The sequence below is a fragment of the Podarcis vaucheri genome, assembly GCF_965113315.1.
Source record: "Podarcis vaucheri genome assembly, chromosome: 2".
NCBI classification, from domain to species: domain Eukaryota; kingdom Metazoa; phylum Chordata; class Lepidosauria; order Squamata; family Lacertidae; genus Podarcis; species Podarcis vaucheri.
This window is the reverse complement of record NC_138760.1, coordinates 131,385,685-131,406,511: the sequence shown is the minus strand read 5'-3', so window position 1 is coordinate 131,406,511 and position 20,827 is coordinate 131,385,685. Positions and strand designations below refer to the sequence as shown.

The 20,827-nt window shown below is 42.4% G+C and overlaps 1 protein-coding gene across 1 annotated transcript; it reads right to left on the bottom strand.

Moving 5' to 3' along the window:
• Positions 1-330: 330 nt before the first annotated feature.
• LOC309527573 (vomeronasal type-2 receptor 26-like) lies at positions 331-20,299 on the bottom strand (the record flags this gene model as incomplete). The annotated part of the gene is made up of 6 exons (XM_082214398.1): positions 331-1,241; positions 4,369-4,495; positions 13,405-13,635; positions 15,336-16,124; positions 18,904-19,195; positions 20,292-20,299. 6 exons carry the CDS (start codon positions 20,297-20,299, stop codon positions 343-345), a joined length of 2,346 nt encoding a protein of 781 aa, XP_082070524.1. The 3' UTR covers positions 331-342.
• Positions 20,300-20,827: the final 528 nt, after the last annotated feature.

Here is a 20,827-nt window from a genome sequence, read left to right as displayed (position 1 = left end):
CAAGCCTGTATCAGGAATTTTTTAATGGTTGGTGTTTTATAACGTTTTGTTATGTGCTGTAATCTGCCCAGAGTGGCTGGAGAAATAAATAATAAATTATTCTTATTCTTATATTCCCAAAAGACCTTTTACTGATATCTCTTATGTGGCTAGTTTAATGTCATTTCTTTATAATTTAGCTAATTTCATTTTGCACTTTAGTAATTCAGTTTGCAACTTCTTAAGCAGCTTATGAAATCCTGCTATGGATCATGATCAGTTTAACTCCAGTTGAGATTGTGGCTGGGACTTCCAACTGTACAATTTTATGATATCCGTGGAGCTAAGGATCAAATGTCATGTTTAGTTTTTTGTTGTCAGGTGCTCCTTTGTGTTCAGATCAGGTCTCAGCAAAATAATGTAGCATTTGGGAATGAAGATGCAGCCCAGGAGCCCAGCACTGGAGGCCAAGATGGAGAAGATCTGAACGGATAGCATGAATTTCCCCTTGGTGCTCAGGTAGGTGGGCACAAAGGACACCCAAACACTGCAGAAGACCAGCATGCTGAAGGTGATCAGCTTGGCTTCATTGAAGGCCCCAGGCAGATTCCTGGCTAGGAAAGCCACCGTGAAGCAGATGGCAGCCAGGAAGCCCATGTAGCCAAGAGAACCATAAAACATGGCAACAGAGCCTTCGTTGCATTGGAGAATGATCTCTCCAAGCTGGGAGCTGAGGTCAAAGTCTGGGAATGGAGGAGAGATCCCCAGCCAGGTGCTGCAGATGAGAACTTGCACGCTGGAGCAGGAAATGACAATGGAGTGGGCCAAACTCTTCCCCAGCCATCTCCTCACCCTGTTCCCTGGTTTAGTGGCCAGGAAGGCCAGCACCACAGTGATGGTTTTTGCCAAGACAGAAGAGATAGCAACTGAGAAGATGATGCAGAAGGCTGTTTGTCGGAGAAGGCAGGTCACTTTCCTTGGCCTCCCAATGAAGAGGAAGGAGGACAAAAAGGAGAGCAGTAGAGACATGAGGAGGATGTAGGAGAGGTCCCTGTTGTTGGCCTTGACTATTGGTGTTTCCTTGTATTTAATGAAGATTCCTAACACAAAGCTTGTGGTTAAGGATAAGGAGAGAGCAAGGGAAGCCAGGAGGCTCCCCAAACTTTCTTCATAGGACAGGAAGGTAAATATTTTGGGGACACATTGATGTCTATCCTCATTTGGATGCTGATCTTCTGGACATCTGGTGCATTCATTAGCATCTGCATAGAGAAAAACACACTTTGGTATCCTAACATCAGTCACAAAACTGCAATGGTGTGCATGCTGTTGAGCTGCTCGTACAGGATTTTCAAAAAGACCCACACTGTACTTTGAAGTGCTGACAATCAAGGCTTTAAAGCATGAAATCAGCTGACATCACTATTGCATCTGGTGATTGACAGCTTGGCAGCAGCACCCAACTGCTATTTTTCACCTAGAAAATTTACATCTAGTGCAAAGGCCAGAAAAAATTCTGGATCGCTGGATTATACAACCTTGGGTTAAATGGATCAATATGTTGACTCAGTATAATGGCAGCTTCTTGTTATGTTTGAATATTGAGAAGCATAATATTAATAGGAGATTGCAATGGTGTGGTGATGCCAGAAATGGACAGACTAACAAAAAAGAAAAAAGTTAAACAAGGTAAATTACCAAGGACATTCTTCGATCTTGTTGAAAATTTTGATTTAATAGATGTTTGGAGACTCAAACATCCAACCACAAAGCAATTTTACTTTTTTTCTGAGCCACACCAAAGTTGGGGAAGGATAGTTCTAATATGGGTTTCAAGGGATTTAATTCCAAGAACATCGAAATGTGAAATATTGCCTCGAACATTATCAGATCATAACCGTATAATTTTAGAGGTTAAAAGTAATGAACAAAATTCATTCAGATGGAGGATGAATGAAAACCTTTTTGAGAATTTAGAGTGATTGAAAAAGCTAAGGAGACTTTGAAAGAATATTTTAAATGGAATTTAAATAAAGAAACAAGTCTGGACATTGTTTGGGATGTGAGTAAAGCCGTCATGAGAGGTTTCCTGATTCAGCAAAATAATTATAGGAGAAAGTTGAGAGAAAAGAAAAAAGAATAAATTTTTGGCCAATTGGAAGAGTGTGAAAAGAAATTAACGATAAAACCCAAAGATGAACAGATCAAGCAAGTAATTAAAATGTTACAAACTCAGTTTTCGATATTGGTAAACCAAGAAGTTGAATGGTAAATCAAATTAATGAGACAGAAATTCTTTGAATCGGCTATTAAAACAGGGAAACTTCTCGCATGGCAATTAAGAAAAAGACAAAAACAGAATGTGATAAATAAAATAAAAGTAGGAGAATACCAAATAGAAGACCCGAAGGAAATAAAGAAATTTTGATTTTGGTTACAACATAGAATATGATAAATGGGTAAAACTATGGAACGAAGGAATGAAATTTACTGCGTGTTCCACCTTAAGGGAAAACTTAGAAAAAATGATGTACCGGTGGTATATTATCCCGGTCAAATTGGCGAAAATGTACAAACTGGGTAACAAAGCCTGTTGGAAATGTAAACTTAAGGATGGGGATCTCTACCACATGTGGTGAGAATGTGAAAAGATGAAAAAATTCTGGGACTTAATATATAATGAACTCAAGAAACTTTTTAGGTACACATTCCCCAAAAAAACCGGAGGCTTTTTTACTAGGGATAATAGGAGAGGAAGTGAAAAAGGAGGATCATAAATTATTTCAATACGCCATGGTAGCAGCTAGGATCTTTGTAGCCCAAAAATGGAAGTCACCAGAGATCCCAACGGTTATGAAATGGCAGGCTAAATTTTTTGAATACACAGAATTAGCGAAAATGACGTATAAAATCCGACACCAAAAAGGGGCAAAGTTTGTAGAAGAATGGGGTAAATTTGTAACATATATAGGAATTAATTGTAGAAGTTTAAAAACTACAGCAAGGTTAATATAATTCTTGTGACGTGTATAGAAATGAAGAAGAAACTGTAAGAGAAGATTTATATTAAGAAAACCGTAACTGGGAAGGAAGGAAGTCGAGGCGTGATTCTACACAATGTAAATAAGATGACACTAAGAATGACTGTAAATATTGTTTTATTTTGTTTGTGGAAAAATTCAATAAAAAGCATTTAAAAAAAAAATATTGAGAAGCAGATGTGTTAAGACCCAACTTATTTTATAATATATTGAAGCTACAATTATTCCCTCTTTAGGGAAGTTTTTAACGACTGATGTTTTAATGTATATTTAACCTTCTCTTATAAGCGGGGTAGAAATAATAAATGTTGTTGTTGTTGTTGTTGTTGTTGTTGTTGTTTCTAAAATCACGTATTGCTTTAGAATTATATGATTCCTCCAAGAAACTCGGAGGAGTATTATTGTGTGGCACTGCCTCCATTCCTGAACTGCTGGGACCTCTCAGAAATTGTCAGGTGGTCTCTCTGGCCCTAGTGCTAACTGACTCCATGGCAGGACAACAACCCTCCAGAGGCCACAGGTTTGGTCAACCCAATACACCCTGGCTCTCTTGCCCACTTTCCCCTCACTCAACATGAAAGTCCCCAGTACCTGATTCACTGACATGTACTCCCTGCAACATTGGAGGTGTCCTTTGAATACTAGTTGCTGGAGATCACATGGGGGTGGGAGGGCTGTTTTTTCTATGCAGCAAGGCCTTCCTTATATCCTCGGTTTTTCTTATGGATAGATTTGGAAGATGTTTCACCTATCCATCAGTAAAACTGTACAGGTGATGTGGTAGAAGTCAAAACCATAAGACAAAATTCTGTAGAGGAGCTACCATAATTAAAACCTGAAAAATTCTACAAGTCTCAGCAGATGGGCAAATTAGGTTTCCTGGTGCTGTGGGGACATTAAAAAGGTAAAGGGACCCCTGACCATTACAGGCTGGCAAAAGGTGAACAATGGGGTGACATTTTCAGTGCTATTTTCTACAAAAAGAGGTGCCTGTCAGGGAATGGTCTGAATCAGAGGATTGGGGAATGCGTTCTCAGGCAGATCAGCTCCTCTCTGAAGAGGGAGAGACACAGACACCGAGCAGATTAGGCCAGAGGTACCTAGCTATGAGATAATGGAAAGAGAAACAGATGGGAGGTAACAGCCAGCAAGGATGTCATAAATGAGTGTGGGGGCCCTCCCTCCCCACAAACTAGAAGGTCCATTTGTATTAGAGAACAAATAATGCAGCGAGACTATAAAATATAAACTGCTCATTAATTATGGTTATTAACATCTTATTTGGAATGGCTCAAATATTTGCCCCATCTTCTCATCAAAGGCCCTTTCCTCTGAGATCCTCCCCTACCTTCCTGAGTGGAGATTGTCCCTTCTGAGCAGGGAGCGCAATCATAGCAGCAGGACGGCTTCCCTTCCTGAACTTTTCTGGAATATCCAGGGAGACAGCTTTCTGTGCATCTTGAACGAGGCACCATCTAGGCATGAAGAGAAAATTGAGTACGAAGGAGAAAGTGATAGGTGTATTTATGCCTTTGGACACAGACCTAAGTTGACCCCAGGCCCTATTTTGGGACAGTTACATTTCTCTTTATATTTTGCAGAGTTGCATGGAAGATATTTTTTTGGATGTTTCTGCTCCCCCATCCCCCCCCTTAACATTGATATCTCACATTTCTATGCTACAATAGTATTGCAAACTGCAATACTAAGATTACAGTTAACAACAAACAGGAGCATGGCATAAACCATCATACGAACATCAGCAATAAAACAAGTCATCTGTTGCTGTGCTGGTCCCGGGGGGGTTACCGTGCGGCGTGGTATGAGTCTGGTCCTAGGTCAAGGGTCTGGAGGCTGTCCGTCAAGGGCAAAGCGGGGTCCAAGGCAAGGAGCCTGGCCTGGTCAGGAACTCCAGAAGAGCAGGTCAGGGTGCTGGCAGGAACAGGTTTCCAACGATGTTGCTCCTGCAACCTGGGACTGGGCTGACTGGCCTTTATCTCCTCTGAGGCCTGGGGCGGTCCCAGCCCACAGGCGAGTCGCCTCCCCTGGCCTACGTCAGCCTTCAGGCGGGGCCACCAAAACTCCCGGCTTACCAGATGGGTGGTCCGATACTGCCCGAAGTGCCCCGCTGCTAGGGCGTAATGAGTCATCTGGAGAACCTCAGCCCACAGTGGTCCTGGTGGGATGTCCAGGCGACCGTGGTGTAGCAGTAGGCCCTGGTGCACGACCAGCCCCGGATACTGATAGACGACCCTTCGGCCAGTTCCCGGAGTCGTTCTCGAGCCCAAGCGTCAACCCGTTGCTGTTCCCGCACCCGAGCCCACAGTGGCTCAGCCTCCCGAGTGGCCAGGAACTCGGCCGGTGGTAGAATCGTGGTTGGCACTGCTTGCTGTACCGTGTCTGTGACATCTTCGGGTTTCCGGGACAGGGCATCCGCCTTCTGCTTTTGGGAGCTAGGGATGTAGAGGATCCGGAACTGGAACCGAGAGAGGAACAGCGCCCACCGGATCTGCTTTTGATTCAACTTGCGGGTGGTTTGGAGGTACTCCAGGTTCCAGTGGTCGGTTCTCACTTCCACTGGGTGTCGTGCCCCCTCAACATGATGGCGCCAGACCTCAAAGGCCACCTTCATGGCCAGTAGTTCCCGCTCCCACATGGCATAGTTATGCTCCGCTGGAAGGAGCTGGCAGGAATAGTAGGCGCAAGGTAACAGTGGCGCATCTGGTCCGTGCTGCTGGGACAAGACGGCGCTGAGAGCTGTGCTGGAGGCATCAGTCTCCACCACGAAGGGTCGAGAGGGATGGGGATGCTGCAGAATCGGCGCCCTCTGGAAACAGGCTTTCAATCCCTGAAACGCCTCCTCTGCCTCATTGTCACAGGAAAATGGCACCTTGGAGCGCAGCAGTCGGGTCAACGGGGTGGTGCGATGAGCATAGCCTGCAATGAAGGTCCGGTAATAGTTGGCGAACGCCAGGAACCGCTGTAGGTTCTTGCGGTTCTGGGGTGCCACCCATTCCTGAACCCCAACCACCTTCCCAGGATCCATCTGCACCCCATCTGGAGAGAGTCGGTGACCAAGGAAGTCTACCGATGGAGCTCGCACTTGCTGAGCTTAGCATACATGTGGTGCTCCCGCAAGCACTGCAGCACGGTCCGGACATGCTCCTCGTGGCGAGCTGGGTCATGGGAGAAAATCAGAATGTCATCTAGGTACACCACCACAAACTTGTCTAGCAAGTCCTGGAACACGTGGTTGATGTACCGTTGGAACACGGCGGGCGCATTGCACAATATGTTTTTTTTTTTATAATAATAATTTTTATTGCATTTTTTCCAAATTACAGAAAGAACAAAAGAATAGACAGAATAGAAAGAAAAAAAGAAAAGGAAAACAGAAAATCACAACCATTTCAACAACTTATTTCAAATTTCCATTGGACTTCCCCACATCTCCCACATAATGCATTCTTGATAATAAAGTTATCAGCAAATTATACCCTTATTTCGTGTGTTTCTTTATATTTTCAGTTGCAGTTTAAGTTTAAATCTCTTATTCTCCATTTACTCTAGAAATATAACATAATGTCATTTTTACCCATTTAAACTTTGATTCTTTCATGAATGTTATCAATTTCATAAATAATTAAATTTCGTTGCTGGGGCTAACGTTCCAAATCATACTGCATCTTATGATTCATACAACTTATAATACTTTTGCAGATAGTCTTTGAATTTTTTCCAGTCCTCCTCCATTGCCTCTTCTCCCAAGTCTCGGATCCTTGCAGTCATCTCGGCTAGTTCCATGTAGTTCATCAATTGCGTCTGCCAATCCTCCAGTGTGGGCAAATCTTGTGTCTTCCAGTGCTTAGCGATAAGGATTCTTGCTGCTGTTGTAGCATACATAAAGAAAGTTCTATCCTTTTTTAACACCTTCTGGCCGACAATGCCCAGAAGGAAGGCCTCTGGTTTCTTGGGGAAGGTGTACTTAAACACCTTTTTTAACTCGTTATAGATCATTTCCCAGAAGGCCTTCAATCTTGGACAAGTCCACCAGAGGTGAAAGAATGTCCCTTCAGCCTCCTTACATTTCCAACATTTATTATCAGACAAATGGTATATCTTAGCAAGCTTGACTGGGGTCATGTACCACCTGTATACCATTTTCATAATGTTTTCTTTCAAGGCATTACATGCCGTAAACTTCATACCGGTGTTCCATAACCTTTCCCAGTCCTCAGACATAATATTGTGACCAATGTCTTGAGCCCATTTTATCATGGCTGATTTAACTGTCTCATCCTGAGTATTCCATTTAAGCAGCAAGTTGTACATTCTCGATAATACTTTGGTCTTTGGTTCTAACAACTCTGTCTCAAGTTTCGATTTTTCCACCTGGAATCCTGTTTTTTTATCTAGCTTAAAAACCTCATTAATTTGGGCATAGTGTAGCCAATTTTGCACCTTATCCTTTAATTTTTCAAAGCTCTGCAACCTCCAATTACCTCCAATGTTTTCTATTATTTCCCAATATTTCGGCCAGTGTGCCTCCATATTGGGTGTTTTCCGGGCTTTGGCCTCTATTGGTGAAATCCACCTCGGTGTTTTACTTTCCAATAAGTCTTTGTATTTTTTCCAGACCATATATATTGCTTTTCTAACAATATGGTTTTTAAACATTCCATGTGTTTTCCCCTTGTCATACCACAAATACGCATGCCAACCTAACGAATTATTGAAGCCTTCCAGATCTAGGACATCAGTGTTTTCCAATAAAATCCAATCTTTCATCCAGCAGAAGGCCGCAGCTTCATAATATAACCTTAAGTCCGGCAGGGCAAACCCCCCTCTCTCCTTTGCATCGGTTAATATTTTAAACTTTATTCGGGGCTTTTTGCCCTGCCAGACAAACCTAGAAATATCCCTCTGCCACTTTCCAAAACATTCCACTCTGTCCACAATCTGCAAGGCTTGAAACAAAAACAACATCTTTGGCAAAACGTTCATTTTTATAGCTGCAATTCGGCCTAACAAGGATAATTTCAATCTTGACCAAATTTCTAGATCTTTTTTAACTTCTGTCCAACATTTTTCATAGTTATCTTTAAATAGGTTCAAATTCTTAGAAGACAGATTGACCCCCAGGTATTTCACTTTTTAAACAATGTTTAGTTCTGTTTCCTTCTGAAACCCCTCTGTTTCAGTAACTGTCAAATTTTTCCCTAACATCTTAGTTTTTTGTTTGTTCAGCTTAAAACCCGCCACCCGACCAAATTTCTGAATCAATTCCAAAACTCTTTTTGTACTAGGTTCTGGCTCCTGTAATGTTAAAACCAAGTCATCTGCAAATGCTTTCAGTTTATATTGTTTCGCTCCGACCTGTATTCCTTGTACCTGCCGATCCTCCCTTATCATATTCAGCAAAACCTCCAGGACTGAAATAAACAATAAAGGGGATAGGGGGCACCCCTGGCGTGTTCCTTTTTCAATATGAAGTTCTTCTGTCACCACATTGTTCACTATCAACTTAGCTTTTTGTTCTGAATAGATTGCCTCTATTCCATTCTCAAACCCCCTTCCCACTCCCATCCCTTCCAAGTTTTTCTTCATAAATTTCCAAGAAATGTTGTCAAAGGCCTTCTCCGCATCAATAAAAATTAACACTGCTTTGGTGTTAATATTTGTTTGTAAAAGTTCCAGAATATCGATAATATTCCTGGTGTTATCAAATAAATGTCTACCTGGGAGAAAGCCTGCTTGGTCCTTATGGATTACTTCATTTAATACTTTTTTAAATCTGTTAGCCAAAACATCCGCAAATATTTTGTAATCCACGTTTAGGAGTGAGATGGGGCGGTAGTTCTTAAGTTGAGTCTTTTCAGCTTCCACTTTAGGTATCAGTGTGATGAATGCTTCTTTCCACGTATCTGGTGCCCTCCCTCCCCCCATAATCTGGTTGCAAACCTCCATTAATGGTTGTATCAAATAGTCTTTTAACATCCTGTAGTACTTGGAGGTGAGTCCATCAGGGCCTGGAGATTTGCCTAGTTGCATATTCTGAATGGCATCCTCGATTTCCTGTTGTGTTATTTTACAGTTCAAGGTTGATCTCTTCTCTTGAGATAGTTTTGGTAGGCCGTTGTCTTTCAAAAATTGTTCTATCTCAGTTGCTTCCTCGGATTCTTGTGTATACAATTTTTTAAAATATTTCTGGAAACACTTTCTAATTTCTCCCGGTTTCTGAATGTTTTTCCCTTCAACTTCTAAGTTGGTGACATAATTTAATTTTTGTCTCTTTTTCAACTGCCAAGCTAGCAGTTTCCCACATTTATTCGCAGATTCAAAAGATCTTTGTTTCATTTGTTTGATTTTCCATTCCACTTCTTGGTTAATCAATTTCGCATATTGTGACTGGTGAAATTTGATATCTCTTAAAGTCTCTTTTGATTTTGGATTCAATCTTAATTTTTTCTCTCCATCTCTTATCTTCTCCAATATCTTATCCTTTTTACCATTCCAAAGTTTTTTCTTGATCGTATTCTGTTGTATCAGGAACCCTCTCATGACAGCTTTGCTTGCGTCCCAGATTATTCTCTTTTCCACCGAGGTATTCAAGTTGATTTCAAAATAGTCCTTTAAGGCTTTTTGGGCCTTCTTTACAATCTCTTGATCTCTTAACAGGTTGTCATTCATTTTCCATCTGAAGGAGTCGGCAGTAATAAATCTCATTTCCATTTTCAAAGCGTTATGGTCGGAGCAAGTCTTTGGGCAGATTTCTATTTTTGTAGTCTTAGGTGCCAGCCCTCTAGTTGCCCAGATTTGGTCGATTCTTGTCCATGACAGGTGGGCCTCAGAAAAGAAAGTTCCTTCTTTACCTAAGGGGTTTCTCGTCCTCCATAAATCAATTAAATCCATATTGTCAGTTAGTTCAAAGAAAGTTTTTGGTAGTCTTCCATCTTTGGTCAGATTCTGATTCTGTGACTTATCCATAAAAGTGGAGACAACCCCATTCATATCTCCCATCATAATGATGTTGGAATAGTCCAGGTAGTCCAGTAGTGTCTCATGCAGCTTCTTATAAAATTCTGATTTCCCCTCATTTGGTGCATAAATTCCTAATATCAAAACTTTCTCTCCTTGAGTCGATATTTCAATAGCCAGGATTCTTCCTTGTTCGTCTTTGAACAAAAATTTTGGTGATAAATTCTCCTTGGCGTAGATCACCACGCCTCTCTTCTTAACTCTATCTGATGAGATGAATTCTTGGCCTAATCTTTTATTTATTAACACCTTCCTGTGTATCCTGGTCACATGGGTTTCTTGCAAACAAATTATGTCCAAATTTTCTTTCTTTAAAATATGGAAAATCCTTTTGCGTTTTTCCGGGGAATTCGCGCCATTAATGTTCCAACTATACAGCTGCAGAGACATCCTGTATCAACCTGTTGTTGCTCTTATTGGGCGTCTTCTTTTTTGTCCAAATCCGAGGATGGTAGCTCTTTTCCAGACTCTGGTGGTGGCCAAATAGCTGCCACTCCTTTCTGCAAGTCTTCTCCGTTGTCGTGTAGGAACTTCTGGCTGTCCTCTTTTGTTTTGATTTTTATCTTCTTTCCTTTGTATTTGAATGAAAGGCCTTGTGGAAACTCCCACCTGTATGGTATTCCGTTACCTCTCAAAAGTCCAACTAGGTCAGTGTAGTTAGATCTGAGATCCAGTAATTGTTTAGGAATATCCTTGTAGATTTGTACTCTTCTGTCCTGGATCTCAAGTGCTTTGTTAAAATGTAGGTCAAGTAGCTTGTCTCTCTCCTGCTTAGTCCTTAAAATAATCAGACAGTCTCTAGGCCTGTCCTTCCCAGCAACCCTTCCCAATCTGAATGCAGTTGTTATTTTGAAATCTGTATCTTCGTTTATACCCCAGAATTTAGAGAATTCTGCTGTTAAAAAGCCAATCAAGTCCTCTTTCTCAATCTCTGGGATAGAGCGTAATCTCAAATTATTTTCCCTGTTTCGCAATTCCACCAAAGACAGGTAGGCCTGCTGGTCAGTAATATGTTTATGAAGCGGCCTTACCTCTCCTTTCAGTTCCTCCACTTCTTTAGTTGCTGCTTCTGCTTTTTCATTCGCAGCCTCGGCCAATTTTCGATTTTCAGATGCAGCGTCCTTTAGATTTCCAATATCTTGTGAATGCTTAGCCACCTGTTCGGAAAGTTTGGTGATTGAAGATGTGGCTAAGTCAATTTTTGCAGTTTGATCGTCCACTTTTTTATTCAAAATTGCAAATTGTTGTAACATTTCCTCTAAGAGAGTGTTAGTTCCCCCAGCTGCCATATCTTCACTTGTTAACTGTTCAGCTTCTTCAGCTGGGGTTGTTGGTGATGGTACAGCCTGTAGAACAGCAGGGACTGAAGATCTACGAGCCTGGGAAGCCAAAGTTGTTTGTACCAATTTGCCTTTCCCTGCTTTCGACGCAGCTCTTGTTTTTACTCGGTCGCTCATTCCACACCTGTCTTTGGATTCAAGGTCAAATTATCAAAAGTTCCATGGGAAGGACTGACCTCAGAGCAAATATCCAAACCACAGAGAGACAAAACAAAGTTGGTTCTCAGGAAATTGTAAATCCCAAACTCCACTAGAGGGAGTATTGTTCAGTTCAGGAAAGAAGAAACAAAGTTTCAGTCGCCATTAAAGTTCCTGCAATTAAGTAAATTAACCATAGTCTTTAGAGAAGACCTTTTCCCTCTGGCAGAGCCCTCTCTATGTTGCCACAATAGTTTCTTAAAAGGTGCAAAATGCAGTTGTTTAATTGTATCCACCAGTAATGCCACTAAGTGTCCGTTTCAACTTTGTAAGTGTATCCGCAAAACAGCCTTTTGCCCCGCTGCAAGTCCGGGACTGGGGGTTTTCAAGTCTTTAAAGATTTTAAAGGTCCAGCGGAGGAGGAGATCCCCAAACAAAACAAACACAATAGCAAAAAATAAAATAAAATAAAGGTAACTTGCCTTTCTCTTCAGTTTCCGACTTCTCCAGACGTATGCTGTCTCTCATTTAAAAGCCCTTTTGTACTGCTTCCAGCTTGTCAGTTCCTTTGCCTTTGATCACTAAGCACCACCGGGAGACGGACTTCCTTTTTCTCGTCTCCCGCTTTCAGCCAAATTCATAAATTTGTAATCCAATCTCAGGTGAATCTTACTCACGAGTAGTTGATTTGTAATCCAATGTAAAGGAAGAAAGGTCGGCGCTCATCCGTAACAGCCGCGCGGCTTCACTCCCGCAGAAAGAGCGATGAATCCACAGCACCGCTTCCCCTCCGCGCTTCCGGAGCCCCTTACGGGGTCCCTTCTTCGTTTTGGGGGTCGCTCTGGGTGCCCGCCGGATCCCACGGCCACGAGCTCACTCTGCTCGTGGTTTAACTTAATGGGTCGTCGCTTTGCCGTAGCGAACGACCCTTTTCTGCGGAGCCCCTCTTCGCTGCGCAAAGAGGACCGCCATTACTCGTTTCGCGCCGCCTCCGGAAGTCCGCATTGCACAATATGAAAGGCATTACCAGGTATTTGAACTGCCCATACCGGGTCCCGAATGCGGTCTTCCACTCATCCCCGTCTCGGATCCGAATCAAATTGTAGCCCCCCCCCCGGAGGTCTAGCTTGGTGAACGCCTGCGCCCCTTGCACCCGCTCCAGCAACTCCGAGATAAGGGGCAAGGGGTAGTAATCTTGTTCAGGGCCCAGTAATCATGGCAAAGACGAAGCTCCCCACACTACTTCTTAACGAAGAGCACTGGAGCGGCAGTGGGTGAGGTGGAAGGCCGAATGAACCCACGCTCCAGGTTCTTGCAAGGGAAGTCCTGCAAAGCTTTGCGCTCCAGCTCCGTAAGAGAGTACAGACGACTCACAGGCAGGGGCACCCTGGGCTGGAGGTCTATGCCGCAGTCGAAAGACCAATGAGGCAGCAGCTGGTCTGAATCAGATTCCCAGGCCATCACAGTTGCCATGACATCTGCCAATAGTGACATTGGTGTTGCTTTCAAAGTCTGCACCTAGTGCAGAAATTGGTGCCCAGTTTGCTTGTGTATCATGTCTCTATGCCCAAACAGATGTGGAATACCTTACTACACGCCAGCCATACCCAATCTGGTGCCCCTCACATAGCTTACCACAATGCTGGCTGAGGTGCATGGGTGTTGGGGAAATGTGTTTGAAATGTCTCCCATTTACCTTGAAATTTTACACATGTTTACTCAAGAGAAGGTTTCATTGTACTCAATCGACCTAGCTTCAGAAAACCGCCAACAAGATTGCAGTCAAAGCCTTGTATGTACTATTCTAAATGTTATTAGAGCATAGCAGACGTCATAGTTAATAAAATGACAGATCCATTTCCCCCTACCTTCTTAAATAGCTTGGGCCATACAATTGCTTCTGGGTTGATGGTGAACTTCAGATTTGAGGACTTTTGTCCCTCTATTCTCCCAATTTTCACTCTATCATGAGAGTTATTAGGAAACAGCACCCAGTTCACGATATCGAAGTCAATGGCCAGTGCCCCATTCTCATCCAGGTACTGTCCATCAGCTGAAGTATTAGAGTAGAACTGGACTTCTTTCAAGAAACGATGAAACTAGAATGACAGAGGAAAATCCAGAAATGCGTATGCAGGGCTGTATTAGAATGGTTGATTTGAAGGGGTAGATCAGTCAGTAGACCATAAGACTCTTAGTCTGAGGGTCATGAATTTGAGCCCTATGTTGGGCAAAATATTCCTTTATTGCAGGGGGTTGGACTAGGTGACCCTCATGGCCCTCCCAACTCTACAATTCTATGATTCTAAGACAGGCATAGGCAAACTCAGCCCTCCAGATGTTTTGGGCTACAACTCCCATCATCCTTAACTAACAGGACCAGTGGTCAGGGATGGGAAAATATGTAAAACATGATGAACATGGCTTTATTAAAGGAAGAACACTAAGTTCGATGAAGGATGAAGTCATCTTTCTGCAGCAGGATGAAACAGTGTAAAGAAGGATATTGAGTGGCACACTGGGAATCAAATAATATACGAATATATAGGGAATATAAGAATATAATATCACAAATACACGATAAAACACACACACACCCCACACACAAATAACAACATTCCCCCAACCCCTTACACAAACACATTTAAAAGGGGTATAGGATGTTAATCAGATAAGTGCCATGTTGAGGAGGAATAGTTTTGCATGGCACCAAAAGCTGTATGGTGAAGGTGCCAGCCAAACTTCCATAAGGAGAACATTCCACGAATGGACTTCTTTCAAGAAACGATGAAGCTAGAATGACAGAGGAAAATCCAGCAGCGAGTAAGCAGGGCTGAATTATGCAACATGGCTTAAACTCAAGACCCTCTGCATCCTAATCTTCTCTGAATAAGAACCACTGTATCTCTCACCTGGAATCATCTGACTGTACTAGATTATTAGACAGCCTCAATCTGCTTCATCATTTTTGGGATGGCCAAAATCCGAATTATTACACAGTAAGCTGTATAGTGAAAGTGCCAACCGAACTTCCCTGAAGAGAACATTCCACGAATAGGAAGTCACTGCAGAGAGGGCTGGCTCTTGTCTTACCACCCTCTGGAGCTCTTGAGGAGGCAGCACACAAAAATGAGTCTCAAACTATGATATCAGGGTCTGGGTAGGTACTCCGTGAGACTCTTAATTTGAGGGTCTTGAGTTTAAGCCCTATGTTGTCCCAGTGAGCAACATGACTCCCCTGGGACCTCAAAAAGCTTAAAAGTGTATTGCTGTCTAATGATAGTCTAATATGGCAGTGTGTAGTCCTAGTGTGTCTATTACATTTTGTAAAAAGTCCTCCTCAATATTCATGTTAGATCTAGATTCTTTGTGGATTCCCAAACTTTGCAGTGTAGGAGGCTGCTAAGAAGTAGGTAACTGTTGAATCAGAGCATTGGTTCAGTGAGCTCCACATCTCTTTGTGTATTTTGCTGTCTTTGCCTGCAAATTATTGGATAATACTTCTCTCAGCAGGAATATAGCACTGAATCTGTGGGCTAGACCTGCCGTACAGTGATGGGCCAATTCTGTTGTGCTCCATTTGTAACTCATGTAGAATTCCTTTCCCCTGGGAACCTGGATGGGAGAAACTCTGATGGATATCTGTCTGCAGGTGAAAACAATGTCAACGGCAAGTCAGTCAATGTAGACAATACTAACCAGTGTTCTGACACAGTGCAAGACAGATTCAGATGATCCTATCATGATGATTCCAGAGCAGGGACAATGAATTCCAGTTTGTAAAAGGAAAACGATATACCTGCCATGGCTGTAGCTTTTGAAGTTCCATGCTGCCTCCACCCACAATCAACATCCTCTTTGACCTGGATGAATGTGCGGCATTTAAGGCCTGAGCCACAGCTTGGATACTCAAGTAGTTCACATAGCTGTCTTGGGACAGGATTCTTTCAATCTCTTCCTGGGGCAGCATCTTCACATTATCCTTCTCTCTGCATTTGGTCATACCCCTCACAGACAAGGGATGCTTTGAATAGGAACAATCAAATGCTTCTTCCGAATACCGTTGACTAGTCAAGGACATTGGCCCATAGTAGTCCTTCTTCATCCTTTTTTTGGTTTTCATTACAAAGGACAAAGAGCCATGGGCATACTGGAGGCAATCAATATCACGTAACAACATTTTGTTCTGAAGAACTGTGGTTATCCAGACTTTCCCCTCAGTCTGTATCCTTTCAAGTAAGGACTGTACCTCTATGATTGTGTAAAGTCCACTTTGGGAGTCTGCAAAGTAAACAAATACATTGACTTGTCTCCACATGGCAGGTGCTTCACGGGGTATCCATAGCCAAGTTTTTCGTAGTACTCTTTGTGTGAACGCAACACAAATTTCCCTTTTGTTCATCAGATGTGTTAAGGTACTCAGGAACCTCTCACCACTTTCATTGTCTGGAGCAAAGAGGCCGACCCACGTCCACCTGAAATGCAGGAGGAGTTGGACCATCCCTTGGTACTGCGTTTCTTGGTTTGGGACCATTTGGTAGACAAAAGGGGACTGGAATTTATCCGTAGGAAGAAAGCCATAACTGAGCTGGTGAGGAAAGGGAAAGAGACTGATGGTTTGTGTTTCAGGATTAAGATGGGATACTTCTATGTGAAATATGATTATAGATTTAGAGCCCTTTCCTCGCTTGGCTGGCCCCTTCCCTCTCTTCTTCACTGGAGGTGTGGCTTTTCCCACCACTGGAAGAGGAGCTGCTCCTCAGGAGTTTCGGAGACTCTCTGTATCCCAGCAGCCACCCTGCCTCCTTCCCCTCTTCTGATGGCAGTCCCCTGACACTTTCTGATACAACCGCTCAAGGTTGTAATGAATAAAATATTGAACACCGGGAAAATCCCAGATTGGTGGAAAGAGGCAATCCCGGTACCTCGGGTTAAGTACTTAATTCGTTCCGGAGGTCTGTTCTTAACCTGAAACTGTTCTTAACCTGAAACACCACTTTAGCTAATGGGGCCTCCTGCTGCTGCCGTGCCACCAGAGCACAATTTCTGTTCTCATCCTGAAGCAAAGTTCTTAAGCCGAGGTACTATTTCTGGGTTAGCGGAGTCTGCAAGCTGAAGCATATGTAACATGAAGCGTATGTACCCTGAGGTACCACTGTATAACATAATATGGCAAACCATTTGAAATTGGTGTTAAAAGAGCTAATTCATCATGATCAAGCAGGCTTTCTACCTGGACGACAGATGGACAATATAAGGAATATAATTAATATAATAGAATATCTGGAGATCAGGAATGAAAAGCAGGCTGCATTGATGTTTGTGGGTTCAGAGAAGGCCTTTGACAATGTGTCTTGGACTTTCATGAAAAAAATCTATGGAAATGATACCAAAGAAAGAGGTGGCTTCTCTTTGCCGGATCTGAAATTATATTATGAGGCGTCATGTCTCTGCTGGCTGCGAGAGTGGATAACTTTGAAAAATAACCATATCTTAGACCTTGCGGATAGCTGCCTGAAGCCTGGGGAGCGCAGCGGCAGTCGGAGTGCTCCGAAGGCTTGCAGATAGCTGCCTGAAGCCTGGAGAGTGAGAGGGGTCAGTGCGCACCAACGCCTCTTGCTCTCCAGGCTTCAGCGAAAGCCTGCATTCACTCCATAGGACGCACACAAATTTCCCCTTCATTTTTGGAGGGGATAAAGTGTGTCCTATAGAGCCAAAAATATGGTATATAGAGTTGCTCATAGAAGTAGAACACCAACTGAAATAGAAAAGTTTTGAAGATACAAGACAGTTACCTACTAGCTGCAATATCACCAAGTAAATGATGTGTTAAAAATAGATAAGAAAAATGGATTTAGTACAGAAATTTCAAGGTTTGAAAAAGAATTATTGGGAAATGATGTGAAGTTACTTTCTAAAATGTATAAATTGTTGCTAGAGTGGCATACTAAAGATGAAGTCAAATCAGTAGTGGTACGATAGGCACAAGATATTGGGCACAATATCCAATTTTCATCTTGGGGAAAAACTATGGAGGGAAGACAAAATTTACAGTGTGCTGTGCGTTGAAGGAAAATTATATGAAAATGATATATTGGTGGTATTTAGCACCTGTAAAATTATCAAAAATATAGAGAACTGCTCCCAATGTTTGCTGGAAATGTAAGGAAAAAGATGTCATGTTCTACCATATGTGGTGGATGTGCAAGATAACAAAAACATTCTGGGAAATGATTTACAATGAGTTGGAAAAAAATGTTTAAAACAATATTTGTGAAAAAAACAGAGGCTTTTTTGTTAGGCATTCTAGGTACAGAGATTCTGAAGGAGCAGAAACGACTATTCATGTATGCGCCGACAGCAGCGTGCATGCTACTGGCCCAGATATTGAAAGAAGAAAAAGTTCCAACCAGAGACAAATGGCTGGTGAAGATGATGGACTTTGCAGAGATGGCAAAATTGACTGGGAAAATCAGAAATCAGGAAGAGAAGAATTCTAAGAAGGTATAGGAAAAAATTATAATGAATTTAAGAGAAGACTGTAAACAACTAAAAACTTTGGCACGATTTGAGTAATGCTTGTAATGTACGAAAAGCCATGGAAAATCGATTATTCATTTGACAAATTAAAGAAAATAAGATAAACAGTTGGAAAAAAAGATTGATAATGGAAAGGTGGAGGGAAGTCAAAGGATTCAGGGAATCCTAAATGAAGAGGTGAATGATTTGTTTAAATTTGTTATGTAAAACGTAATAAAAATATATTTTAAAACAAACAAACAAAAAAAGCAAAATCCTCTATGCAGTTAAAAAAGATTCAATAAAAAACAACGAAGAAGGTAAAACTATATAACAAACTTCAATTAAAATGCCTGCTGCAATAAAAAAAAGAAAAGTTTTCAGTAGGCCCTAGAAAGACATTGGAAAGGGCCCTGTCTGTCCTCAACTGCAAGGGAGTTCCATCACCCTTCATATCCTTCAACATGTAGAAGAAGAAAAGTCTAAGGAGTAAACCCTGCACAAATCCTAAGTCAGCTGAGTGGTGCTTTGTTTGCCTCCTTCCAGCAACTCCTGCAGCCAAGCTTGTGCCAAATGTATTGCTCTGCTTTCCTTTGGAGCACAGCAGTGAGGCTGAGAGGGAGGTCTTGTCATCTGGGCAGGCCAGGACCTTCGTACCCACTGCCTAGGCTTGTGGACTGTGGAGGTGACTTTGATGCTGCTAAAACAGTGGTTTGACTTCACCCAGAGGCTCATTCCATTGTCTTTCAAGACACACAGATGCCAACAACAACAACAACAACAACAACAACAACAACAACTAAGTGGCTAATATTGCCAGGAGTGTTTCACTTGGACCCATTGATTACCTGTGGGATCTTGTAGATGCCCAACATGCTTGCAAGGTGTGTGGAGATGTCAAATTCACTCTTTTCAAGAACAGCTAGCAGACTTTTCTGCTTCCCACAGCTGTAGTTTGGAATGTTGATTTTCCCACCAGCAAGCAGGTCTGTCATGGAGTCAGAAGTCAGTCTTCCCTCACAAAAGGTATCATAGATGCTGTAGCCCAGGGTGATGTTGCATAAGAGACTGGGGTTATGATTAATATCCCGAACAGCAAGGGAGAAGGAAATAACGTGTGAGTTCTTCTTATCCACCCAGCTGTGAAAAAAGTGTGTCACACAGTCAGCCTCACATTCTTTTTTGTATTAATCAAAGCAACTAGGAAAATAGACCAAGAGGTAGAGCAAAGTGAGACAGAGGTCTACTGTACCTGTGTCTACAGTATTTTTGCAAGGGGGGAGTATGGAGGGAAGATCAGAACACAAATCAGCCTCATTTCTGGTGACCTACCAAAAGTCCCTTGAGCCACATTGACCCCCAGGCTGCATTGCAAATGACAGTTGACATTTACAATTTGCAGTTGCATAGATTTTGTTGTGCATGGGAAAAGAATTGTGTTCCCATTTTATTTACTACAAAAACACCTGTAACTCAAAAACATCTCACAAGACTTCCTGCCTTTTAGAAAACAAGTCATGCTTTGGAGAGCAGTACATGGCAAAACTACTACTACTAATTGCATAAAATACATTATGAAATGCTTTGAAAAATGGCTTTTCCCCAACTGAACAGACATATAGAACTCTTTAAATAAATTAAGGAATGAAACAAAAGGAATTTTTTCAAAGGTATCAGAAAACAACTGTATTATGGGAAAGGGAGAGTAGATAGGAAGAAGAACAACATCTATGCATCATTACTTACGACTTAAGTCTGCTGACAGGGGTGCTGGAGAAGGTGAATGGATGTTGCTCATTAAAGAATCTTTGAGATGTGACTCCACTAATGAGGTGGTCTGCTAGCTGGTAAAAATTTGAAGCCAACATTCGCTCCTTGATTGTGTTCAGTGGGCATTTTGCCCTCAGCTGCAACCCATTGGTTGCAAGAGGCAGGAACACAAGTAGTATTATCATTCTGGGTCTATCTACTATGCTTTCCTTGTAGCTGTTCCATCAAACACTAGCTTCTGTTTGCAATGAGCCCCAAATTATTGCAAATCAGAGATTGCGGTGAATTGACAAATGCAGGGAGGTGTCCAGGTCCGGTCTCAGCGCTGAAGGGTGATGGTTCAGAGGTGGAGCATGTATTTAGCACCAAGAAGGTGAGAGGGTGCAATCTCTGCTCCCTGTTCCAGGCAAGGCTGAGGACATCAATCAAAATTTCTGATCTAGAAGGCAGCATCACACAGATGTACCTTCCCATTTCGCCTCCAGGATTTTTTGGCACAATTTGTATCTTATACACCCAGCCTTTTAGGCACAGTGGGATAAAAATCTTCCTGCTGCCCTTAATTACGATATTTACCTTATTGAACCCAAAGGCAATATTCAACAGGTGGGGTGAAGGCTACTTGGACTCAGGAAAGAATAAAAATAGATCACTGTGATTCTGATTATTGTTAAGGGAAGAAAGATCTCCCCTGAAACTTGATGGGAGCAGGTGCAGAGCAGAAGAAAACATGTTTACTCAATAGGGTGCCACTGATCATCAAGGTGAATTTGGCAGAACATGATTGACCTCAGAAGAGCCCTAAGGTTGGGTCAGGCCAAAGGCCCACAAAGTCCAGCATCCTGTTCTCACAATGGCCAGCCAGTTGACACAAAGGGAAGGCCACAAGCTGGAGATGAGAGCAGAACTTTCCCTACATGCCATTTTCCTACCTCCAAAGGAGGAGCGATAGCATATCAACTTACTCAATTGCAAGAGGGGGTCAACTATCAAGGGTCTAGA